The 12,427-nt window shown below is 37.4% G+C and overlaps 1 protein-coding gene across 2 annotated transcripts in view; it reads left to right on the top strand.

The window, feature by feature from the left end:
* rxraa (retinoid X receptor, alpha a) overlaps positions 1-12,427 on the top strand; it is a 91,315-nt gene that overhangs the window by 11,997 nt on the left and 66,891 nt on the right. For both annotated transcript variants that reach the window (XM_087791357.1, XM_087791358.1), the window contains exon 2: positions 8,707-8,820. In XM_087791357.1, the coding sequence (XP_087647483.1) occupies positions 8,707-8,820 (114 nt within the window). The remainder of the gene's footprint in view (positions 1-8,706; positions 8,821-12,427) is intronic.

The raw sequence follows: 12,427 nt of genomic DNA, 5'->3' as shown, positions 1-12,427 counted from the left end.
AATTTAAAGTAATTCCGATCTTCCTTTTTAATCCTTCAAAAAATGTACTCTCACTACAAAACCGTCAGTGTGTGGACTTGTGTATGGTAAATTTCAGTTTGACTTTGAGCGATCACCCTGCAGATTTTGGCTACAGGGACTTCTAGCATATTACAAATGCACCTTAAGACTTTTGTATGTCTCCGCAGTGAGATCACAGGGTGTTTCTTCCTCCTCTCATCAGCACCGCGGCAAGCCTCGGTTCATTAGTGATTAGGATTCAGACGGCTGCCAAGCTCCTTCTGTCTTACCTAGGCCAGTTCCTTATGGAATGGTGTCTCTGACAGGCAGGTAGCTTTACTGAAGAGTGCAAGGGAGGCTGTGGAGAATGCTGAGGTACATGCTAATGTTGCAACAGCACTGATCAAAAGAGATCTACCAGAGTCTCCTTGTGATGGGTTCACTTATGTAGGGGGGGCCCCTGGGAGCAACAGTATGCACAGGCAGGAGCCGGGCAATGATCAGAAGGATGAAGTAAAAGGGGGTGAGAAATAGAGGTACGTGCGAGGGAAAACTAGAAGCTTGCGTTAAAAAGATGTCTATAGGGGAATCTATTCATTATAAGCCTGAAATATGTTTTTTTTTTTAACAAACTGAATGGTATCTTTTAAATCTCCACACAGGGGTCTTTCATTTTTAGGTAATCTAATGACCTGAACTCAACGCTGCCTGAACAAATGGTCCATTAGTTTTCCAATAGATGAATAAGGTTTGACATATTTGTTACATTAGAGATGTAAAGTCAATTCCTGAACACCCACGTCTGATTAAGAACCACCCTTTTAAAAAAAAAATTGTTTCAATCCTTGGAAAGCAGGATCTCATGGCTTTTGGTAAAGTCCCACATTTTCTCTAAAAGCTTTGTAATACTTCTAAGCTCCAGATTGCTAAAGCACTAGATTAGTTTACCAGCATTAAAAAAAATGACTTAGTCATGTTCATCCCTTTATCTGGTTTTCATTAACCTACAGTCATTTAACTGCTTTTCTCCTCTCTATTGAATTGCTGTGTTTTCTCTTTTGGTGGGTTTTTATTTTTATTTTTTTTTCCTACCCTGTGGGCAAATCAAATTTGTCTTTTAAGCCACTATATAATTTCTTCTTTGCCTTATGGAGTATTTTGGCCTCAGCAGGTAGACTTGCAGTGATGTCATCAGTGACATTTCGAAGAAGGCTAGATGTCATTTGGCCTCAAGATATGTCACCTTTTGACTTGACTCCCAGAAATTTGTTCTTAGAAAAAAGTAGTTGGAACGAAGGAAATCAGACAAGGCGCCTGTCCCTGTGTATATACAGTATATATATATATATATATATATATATATATAGTAATTGTACATTTTATCTAGTGTAAAGTGTTAAAAACACAACAGGAAATAACAATTAATATACTGTAATATTTATATTAAAATAAATGGGTAGCAGATTTTCATTTTGAATTATTCAACTTTTTCACATTTCTTAGATATTAACTCGCAACATGTCATTTATTCGATGCTTCCCACGTAGTCAAATCCTCATGGGACAGTTTATTTGGTTTTCCATTTGGTGTCCAGATCGCAATTAATCGCAGACTGCTGGTGTATATGACACTCAAAGCCTGCAGGTCAAAATGATCAGTGACACAAACCATATGTTAGTTTGAACCTCAACAACATTTCGACTGACTAAAAACGTGAGCCTCGTGCATTTTAACTTTAGTTTAAAATTGTGATAAGCTGGTGATTTATTTCCATGTGCTGTAACGGAATGTAACCCATCATGCTTTTTTGTTTTCATCAACGCGCTGAAGAAGGCTGACATCCAGTTCCCTGTGCTTTGGAGTGTGACATTTCCAACAGATTAACATCTAATAACCACAATGTCGCAGCTGTTCTGATCCTTTTACGCAGGCGTCAATTTGGCACTGTGAATCCACTGCTTGCCGAAGTGAGAGAGAACCCGGCTGACCGCATGTGAATGACTGACTGGTATTCCATAGGCTGGGCTGTAGGGGATTGACTGATCTCATGACTAGTTTAGCCTGCAGAGCCCTGGCTTGATGGGCAGTTTCCTTTTGAGAAAATAAAGAAAGAGTAGATTGACTTGTCAAAGCACAGCATCCCATGACACGTCAACCCACTATACACTGTTATCTACACATTAGTCATTCATTTCATATTTCACTGTGACGAAGCTTGTCATTAAGCTTTAGAGTAGTTCAACCAGATCCAAGCAATATGTTGATTTAACTCATTTGCCTTTGGTGTGTGAAAAATACCCGATTTTAGCTGCAAGATGCACAAAATTAGAAAGTCATCAGATTTTTTTGAATCGTTAAAAAAAATCTGAAATAAATGACTTCAATGTTTTGTTGTTTTATTTTTAATTACTTTGATGAAAATACTATTTTTTCCGAGATATTTTTTTTTACTGTTCTGATTTCACATGCTTCTTTTTAGCAGTTTATTATAAAAAACAAAAGTCTGATATTTAAACAAAATACTAAAATGTCTGTTGAGGTAACTTCAAATATTCATCCTAAATGTTGTTTCCAGTAATTTTCCAGCTTTAATCATTCTTAATTTTATTTTCCTTCTTGGACAAGATTAGTAAAATAGTTTAGAAAAATAAAAAATAATTAAAGGAAAAGATTTTGCCGCAGTCATGGACACTCTTTTTTACATTTTTTGTTTTCCGTTATCATAACTCTAGATATTTCAACTGGACACATCAATGCAGACAATTTTGTTATCATTGTATTGTATTTAAGACCAAACGTTTTATCAGGGAAATGTGATTTAGGGTCTGATTACTACTGTTTATTTAAAAAGTCATACACGGCCATTACATGTTTTGTTGAATAATGGATAACTATTTGTTTACCTCTTGTTATTATCTTGTGCAACATACCAGTGAAGAATTTCTTCATCTCGCATAAGTAAGAATCGTTGCTGGTGAATTAAGTCTCGATATATGTGCGCATTTGCATTGATTTATGAATCTGGGTCAGTTATAGAACATATTGTTCTCAGGACGAAAGCAAAGTACAGAACGTGGGTGGTTGTACAATTCCTTCTTTTTTTTTTCCCCCTGATATCGTCCTTTTGTGTTCAAACATGTTTAGTACTTCAACAGTATGTGATTTCTGAATGTATGCGGCAGCAAGAAGAGGTTAATGGTGGACTCTGCATCGCTGTTGATGTGGGAACATTGGCTTTTGGAGTTCATTTAGCGAGAGGTGTTGAATAATGGAGACTTCACAAAGTACTTTTCAAATTATTTCATAAAAGTCCTCCTAACACCCATTTGTTAACAAACAAAAATCGTCATCATAACTTGGTAAATTTAATGTCAAATTGTGATTATAATGACCATGATCATGAGTGGAAATTACGATGATGACGATGGTGGTAACAGTTGTTTTGTTTGTTCTTAAAATATATTATTTAAAAATGTATAATTTATTTATTTGTATGGCTTCTAATTGCTGCATACCATGTTCAATGCAGTACATAATGCGATCACTTGAAAAAACCTAACACACGATTCTGTGGTGATTATAAGTTGTGTTGTATTTTTCTGTCGTTGACAATTTTGGGAACACGTTTCCCGTCACCATCTCTGGTCTAATAGTTGTGCAGTTTCAACCCATCGGCTTGCATCAGATTCTCCCGACATGTGACACCATGACGGTACAATTTGAAATTTTAATCTGATTATATCCTCAAACAAAATATGCCTCTCTAATTTCCTTCTCTGATTACTTGTGCAGTGTTTTTCTTATTCAGTCAACGGCACATGTTTTCCGTAGAGAGTTTGGAGGTCAAGAGATAAGAAGAGAAGGCAAAAGTAAATGGTAAATGAGGTTAAATTGGGAAACAAGGGTCTCCCTTGCAGGCCGGCAGCAACAGCGTCGAGCAAGCCAAACAACTGTAATCAAATCAGTGTAATAGAAAGAAGCTTCCAGAACACACACACCCCTTTCCCAAACACTTAACCACTCGCTAGATACAAAAAAAAGGCATTAAGAATCGACTATCCCTTCATCATTTTTCGGTAGCCGCCCACATGACAAATGATCTGCCCACCGGAGCGCTCCTTGGCACGCGACGCCCAGTGGTCCTTTATTTGCTGTGAAATATCACCACCACAGAGGGAAAGATAAAACTTGTTTTATGTGATTCAGTTAATGGGACGTAAGTGAATGTTCCACTGCAGGATTCACTGCGACTCGCTCACCGCCAGCATATGGCCTGATGGCTTTCTGCTTTCATTAACGCCTCAACCGATTACAATAACTCAATATGTAATATACTGTACATTTATTAAGGAGTAGACAAGGTGACTCGTGCTACAACAATGATAAATGCATACATGTGATTGTCACGTAATTGCTGAGGCTTTTTGATGACAGAAAAAAATTAAAAATAAGTTTTTCTAATAGAGTTATTGCATGTTTAATAGATTCCTCTTTTGTTTTTTTTTCTCTTTGCTTAAGTAAACTTTCCGAACTAATTATTCATGCCAATCTGTTGAACCTGTTGCACAGATGTTTTGCAGCTTTACCTGCCACATGGGGGCAACTGCCGCTTTCATTATCCCGAGCTCTGTGTTGGACGGACTAAAGTTCAGACAAAGTCAGGAGGCATATGTGTATATTTTTGTTTGACTGGTTTCGCCTTTAAAAAGGTGCCCTTTCTTTCTCCTCACTATAGGTCTCACAAAAAGTTGCTTAATAAGTCATTCAGTAAAACTGTCCAGTAAAATGTTTTACTGCCATTCCAGACCTCAACAGTAGTTGCTTTTGTGACTCGCAGCAACAACCCCCACTTTGACTCTTTAGTTATTTTTTTGTGAAGGACGTTCTTTTATTTTTGTTTTGTTGTGGCTCAACCTTAGACTTTAGACAAAAGATATCGTGCAAAAATCTAGTACATTTTTACTGGAATAAAATATCTTGTGTTCATAACAGCATTCATAATTCAGTCATTTTTGTCCACAGAGTATAAAATGACGTAATGAAATAGAATACTAAAATAAAACTTGAGAAATAAAGCTGCACATAATCTTGATCCAACATTCCATCCCCTTAAACTTTTTTATTGGATTAAGATGTTTGACGCTTTCCAGGATAAACTTCTTAGAATATGTGTCTATTTTTAACTACTAGTTAAGAATGTTTTTAGCTTGACCCTATTTGAATTGAAATGACTTACTTCGTCCCTGACACTGTTCAAAAAATCCATAATTATTTTGTATTAAATGACTTTATATTGACCACAAAGTAACATATATGTTGAATTGGATTGTTAAAAAACTTTAGAAGTTGATAAAAATTAAATTTACTGTTCCACCACGCAATATTCCGAGACGCCTTTTTGACACATCATACAGAAGTATCTGTCAGATGAGTAGTTTATTTTCTTTGTAAATGAGTGGTCTATCTTAAGTAGTCAAAATAAATGCAGTTGCTAGAAGCTGGGTGTTCCAATTGTTTCTGTGAACGTATAAACCTGTTTTCTTTTGTAAAAGAGGATCTTTTCTTAATTTAAATTGATATGATACTATCTCTACAGTGGCAGTTGCATCCATTTAAGTTCCTTTTACTAGTGAAGAAAAACAATGTGTGTCAATAGAGTGTTATCAGATATATTTCATACAATAACCATTACGCCTCAAGTCAAAAAGGTTTTTGTTGTTGTGATGGACATTATCTAGCTTGGGTGGGAATAAATAAGCACTCAGGGGCATCTTTCATGTTGTGAGTTCAAATGGAATACTGCTGATGGAACGGATATGCTCGTATGATAACACAGATAAGAGGATTTTGCACCTACATGACAGTAGCTTATGTTGACCATTGATGGACGGCTCCTTATTAACAGCTCTCTTGGAGTAAATTTAGACGATTCAGCAAACGTGAATAGCTCCTATAATGAGAGGGAGCGGCATATGAATGTGTATACTGAGGACACTGCAACAATCCAAGTATCAAAAGGAGGTGAAATAATCCACTTATTTATTATATCATTCCTGAAAGAAGGATGATGTCATGCTGGGAGAATGTTCTTTTTTCTTTTGTTATTTGTTCCATTTGTTCTGACCATGAATTAGTGGAAGGTTGCACTTGAGGGTTGTTCCAGAGGACAGAAAATAGACGTTTCCAGATTTTCTGTTTATCAGGTGCTTTCAGGCCACGTTGCAGAACAGCGTTCAAGGTGAATGACGTTCATAGTGGTAACTCTGGCGATTGATGGCTTCTCTGCTCTTCTATCCTCCTCAGCTCTGCAAGGACCTTATCCCTTTTGCAGTCCCATGTGGGAAAGACTTTTTTTTTTTATTGCATCTGGGAGATGCATTAAAAGCCCAATGAACTTTGACCTTGGGTTTGATCACCCTGGCAACACAGGAGAAGAGCAATCGTTATGCTTTAAGAGAACTCGGCCCGCAATACCTCGAGCTCTCGTTAAAGTCTTCGATTCATTCACTTTTTTTTTTCTCCTGCAGGTTATTCAATGTGGAAAAGATCTCACTGATCAATCTGTGATAAATAGCTGCCATCTGCTATTAAAGCACATTAGTGGCAAGTCTTTTTCTAACTTTTTTGCACTGCCAAATGAACACATCTTTGTTTCATTATAGCCTTGTCACTACGCTGTGATTTTACTACGCCAACATGGCCCTGCTTTCATTTGAAGAATACTCCAAAGGCTTGCCTTCATTAACACCTGCTCTTTAAACGAAGACGTGATATCATTAGCTGCCCATAGTAAAAGTGGGAAAAAAAACAGCATTGTCTTTAGGGCTTATACAATCTGGATGTTTGCTGAACGAGTGCTTGTCAGACTTGAATCAATTTGAATCAGTCTTTTTTTTTTTTTTTTAAGGATGGGAAATCTTGATAATCAATCATTTTGTAACCATCCCACATGTCACGCTGTTGTTTAATAGAGAAGATGTTATGGTTTGACACATACCAACCATACCACATATGTGTGCGGGCCAGAACCTGCTTATACAGGTTGACGTGAATACACAGCGTAATTGTAGGTTGCACTCGTCATTGCAGTTGAATTTGCAAATGCATGCCTTCGCTAGCCTGGCAGACACAGTGTTGGTTTTGTTGCACAGAATTACACTTTAATCGACACACTCGTACCAACCGAAGCTAATTGTATTTGATGACTTGGTGCACGTGCTTTGAGAAGAGAAGGGAGCTACTGTCAGAATAATTTACCTTTGATTTTTGGAAAGGTCCAACTTGACTGGTAGCCTGGCCTTTTATGTTAATGTCTTAATGTTTACTGACGTGGCTCAGAGCTTGGACCATGTGTCATTATTTGCCCTTCCACCTCTTCGCATTCACAGAACCGTTCCATGTTCATGACTACAGGCTCGCAAACAATATAAAAATGATTTTCATGCCAAAAAAGATTTTTATATTGTTAAGTCAGTGTATTATTGTACTGTAGCTGGATATTTAAATACACATAACACTGATGCACCAACATGAGCAGAAAGCCTTTCAATTTTAGATGGTCCTTCATGGGGAACTAATTCAATATTCCATTGCCTGTTTTAAATGTCATTTCCTGAGCTCATCTGGAGTGACATGTTTTTCATAGTGGAAATAAAGGGTCTTATCGGGCTGTCATAAGAGTGATGGAGGCTCCTGACCCTACTGGTCCTGAAGTTGTTGGAATATGAAAGGTCCTCATGGAGAACGAATTTTTGTATGTTGTATTTGCAGAGACTTGCAGATGTCAATATACCCGCATGAGTTATTCACTCCAAATATTTGTATGCATTATTTGCCGACTGGTTATGTATCGATCTTAATAGTTTTTTTTTTTACTTTGAATAAAAACATATTTCTTTGATACAGTACAATAGAGCACAGATACATTTAAAAATTACAACTGAAAACGCATGTATTGCCCTGGACAGTGTGGTAGTATGTACGAAAAATATTTTTCTCTGTGGAAAAAATGCAAGGTCTTCCATTGCATATCGGTGTCGTAGTATATTTTCTTACCTACACAGTCCTCACTAAATCAATGAAGGATTGTGAACTTTAAAAAGGGAATATGTTGATGTTACTTTATGAGTTGAGTTTGATTGTTTTGTAATGGTATATTATCAATTAAATTTTAATTTAGATGGTAAAAAATGTTTCGAAAAATATCCACATTTTATTTTGTTTTATGCTTGTTAATTCATTATTTAATTTCCCCTCAGAAAAAAATAAATAAAGGATGAGTCTTCCCACCTGGGTTTCATTATTGTTTCCGGCAATGCATTTCCTGTTAAATTTGACCTCTGTGACCTGATCAACCCTCTAAAAGCCCCACAGCCTGATCTGACATTTGCCTACGGAGCTGCCAACCTCGCCTGGTCGCCTTTTCGTCATCCCAGAGGCCTTTAGCCCCAACTTTCATTCACAGGCAGTGTTCCCGTCCAGGCCATGATATAAAAGGGGGAACCGTTGAGGGGTTAGAGTAAAGGCCAGCGTGCTGCAGAGCAGTAAATGTGAGAGGTTGCTAGATCAGTTGGTGGCACAACTTTGTCCCCTAGAGGGAGAGAAAAAACACAGCAACACACTGTGTGTGTTCAAATTCTGCTCGCGGTCATGCTAAAAGCCTTTTTCTTTCATCCTTTTAATGGTCTTGAAATTTTGTCATTTCAGGGTTCCTGAAGCCCCAGTGCTCTTTGGCCCCTCCCATGCAGCGAGGCCGCTCGGGGGAAGTGTGTTCCTGTTTTAGCGGCATGTGTCCTCTCCACCAGCGTCGCATATCCTCAGGTAACATCGGTGCTCTCATTCACCACTTTGAGCTTCATCTCGTACAACAATCATCCTGTTTGGATCGTATAGTCCAACTTCCACATCTTTTTTTCTTTTGGGTAAATCCTCTTTAATCCAGCCGTAGCCGAATAAAATAAGATGGATTTAAAATGGTTTATATCTCTAAAAAACATGTTTTTCTTGCTGTTTTAGTAGCTATTCATACATTCACGGATATCATAACTGTGGGGAAATTCATCTAAAAACAGTAAATATATTGGTTTTTCTTTGAATCACCGTGAATATGAAACTTTTTGTCCTAGTCCTAAAGGTAGTTACAGATTAGTGGAGTTAGCATTTAAGCTTTGGGGTGTTTGGGGAATTAAAAAAAGATAATTAAAAGGCAAATTATTTTGTCATTTTTGAAGAAGTTAAACATTAAGAAAAAACGTTTTTGTTTGGGAGAAAGAGTTGGGTTTGGAAAATGTGAAATTGACTTGAAGGGACCAACCTGTTGAATCTGGAAAACCACTTTAAATCAAATGAATCATCCAACTCTTTCAAATAAGGAACTGAGAACAGGACACGCTTCACACAAAAAACACATACAGTCACCACTGCCTCAGGTAAGAGGTGTGGTTTGGGGCCTATTTGGAGACAAGGCTGCGTCAAGTGCTTTATGATTAATGGTGTTTTTGCATGAGGAGCTCCACTCATAAGACGAGTTAACTCAGGGAGGGGCCCCTCTTCAATACACCTCGGCCGTCCCCTCGACCAGCTCAGGCACCGACACTGGTGGAGTTTCTGAGCGCACGTGTCTTCTTTGTAGATAATGAAAGGGACGGCGAAGTGCAAAAGAAATGCTTTAAACTGATATATCACCGAATGGCTCAAAGGCTCCTCACTTCCTTTTTTCCCCCCGTCTCTGCAGTGTCAGTGATTTGTCTCGTTCTACAGTTGTCATGTGAGCGGAGCATGACTGGTGTGGCAAAATGCAGATTTTAAAGTGATTGCTCAAGAGTGTCTGGAGTGCTGTTGTAATGAAGCCTTGAAGCCTGTTTATTTGTTAGAACAGTTGTGTGTTACATTACTGTGATTACCTATTAACTGGATAATCAAATCAAAACTGATCACAGAGAATAGCAAGAGAAGTTTTACATCGAATGATGTTCCTTTTTTTAATAAAATGCATCTCTTCTTTTAAAGGCAGTTGTTAGTGGAGCGTTATCCACTCCTTTTTTTTTTAGCAATTATATTGCACCACACAAGTATGTCTTCCTTAAATAGCATTTGTTATTAATAATTGAGACAGTGTCCTTAATTTAAAATAAGAAATTCTAGGGTTGTTTTTATTGTTTATCTTAATATATAGAAGGTTCAATTGGGGGATATAAGAGAATTAAAAAAAAATTAAACTTTATAGGTTAATGACGATACATATACCGTGGTAAAAAGTAAATCAAAATATACATTAATAACGAGTTCCTATTACTCATATCAGAAATGTTGTATTACATTTTCAGTCAAACGAGTATTGGTCATTATGAAGATAAATAAAACAGGTATTTATTTGATTATTTAAAAAAAAATGTTGGCCAGGGAAACGCCTTCCAAGTTTTCCACATAAGGAGAGCAGGAAACGGACCAAAATAGATCTAAAAATATTAATATAGAAAAATTGAGAGGTTGTTGATATCATGAGAACACAAACTACAAAACTTGAATCATAAAAGAAGTTTGTAGTGTTTACACAATTATATCTTCTTTTGTTTTTCGGCCCATTACGAACAGTTTTAAAGTTTTAAAGAATAAGAATTTTGAATGATGGGAGTAATAATGTGTTGGACTTTCTGGACATGCAATTGTCTTATTACTAATACAGCATGATTTTTTATCAAGAATGACTTCAAAAGTCATCTAAAAGATGCATCTTCTAAGTGTAAGTTTTGTAACGTTTAAATACAAAGTGACACATTTTCACATTTGTGAGATGAAACGCAATAGACACACAATGCAACATTGATAAATGCTATTTTCTCTTCTTAAAATGTTCTATATTTGTATGCGCTTTTGATTCATATCCACATTTAACTGCCACAATAAAGTCCCGGCAGCGGAAGGTGAAGCATGTCACAAAGTTTAAAGACTCCATCATTATATTGGGTCTAGTTTACGGACGTGTTACTCTATATTTACCACTGACCAAGGTTCAGGAAAAGTGTCTCAGTCTTCATGTTCCTGCTCCATGGATGCGACCACAATAATAAGTTGTTGTAAAAGAAAGCTTGTGGTGACCCAGCAGGGCTTTTTGGGAAGGGTTTTAAGCCAGGCCTGCAGAGAAGCATTCATCGACGTTCAGCTGAACTCCAGGCTAGTGTACTGATGTGGCCGGCTCTGGTTTCAGTGGTTTCACATTGTTTTGGCATTTCAAAACAAACGCTTACTGGAAAGAAGCGGCGAGAAGAGCGCTACACTGGACCTCACTTTTTCCACAGAACCCTTTCATAAGGCCAATCATTTAGTCTTTATTTTCTTACATGAGAGTCAGGATGGGGGGGAAAAAAAAAAGTTTTTTTTTTTTTTAAGAAATGTCTCGATGAAGTGAGAAAGAGGGAAAACGTAAAAGAAAGGCGACATTGGAAACAGAGCATTTTGAAGGGACCTCACAATGCAGGCCTTGTGCTCTGATTTGGTCTGTCCTCATCGAGCTGAGCAGAGGAATGGAAAAGATTATCCACAGGAATGTCTGGGGTGCCCTCAAACTGAGTGGGCCGCCTGACTGGCCAATGGGAACGAAGCCTGCAGAGTGGCGGGCTAATTTTTTCCTGATGAACTCAGCCGCCCGCTCCACAATGCTGTCTGATTGCCAGCACTGAACACACACATGTTCCCTGTTTGGACGGTTTAAATGACAAGACCGATTCTGCCCCAAGAAAACGGGGGGCTGTTGGACGTAGATTATTACTGGCTCCCCCCAAAGTTTTACAGGCGATGGATGGATTTAGATGAAATGGCCAATGACGGCTCAAGGAATCAACTGTTTCTTTTACTTTAGAACAAATGTACTTGTAAAACTTGTAATTTATGCAGCAAATTAAAGCATTTATAGAACATTGAATTCGTTATATTGGCATCACATGCTTTGCTGACAAATACTGAAGATTTGTCTTTTTCTATTTAAAAATCATACATTTTGGAAGTAAACAAAACAACATCAACTTATTTTGCAATTAAATAAATGCATTGATTGATTGATTTTCTTTTTAGTTTTAATTATTTTCCAGCTTGTTTCCTTTGACGTCTTGAGTTTATTTCTTCTTTTTGTTTGCTTAATCTCAAGTATTCAACAAAAGTTTTGTCACAGACATTTTGACGCTTCCTAGGCTGGATGATGATGATGCACTTTGATCATATCATATAGTTTCCTTGACCGAGACTGGTATCAAAATTTCCAAGCTAAATAAAAAAAAAAAAGATATATTCATGATATAAAGGAAGACATCATTCCAGACCTCGCATGAACTCTGAAGAGTTTTAGTCCAATGGGATGTATACGATAGCAGCTAGATTTATATTCTGGTGGAATTTAGAGGGACCCGTCCCCTCATGTTTCCCATTGTGGGGT

Source organism: Callionymus lyra, chromosome 5 (assembly GCF_982586985.1).
Source record: "Callionymus lyra chromosome 5, fCalLyr1.hap1.1, whole genome shotgun sequence".
In the NCBI taxonomy this organism is placed as follows: Eukaryota; Metazoa; Chordata; class Actinopteri; order Syngnathiformes; family Callionymidae; genus Callionymus; species Callionymus lyra.
Note: the sequence above shows the minus strand (reverse complement) of the source record. Positions and strands in the feature narration are given on the sequence as shown.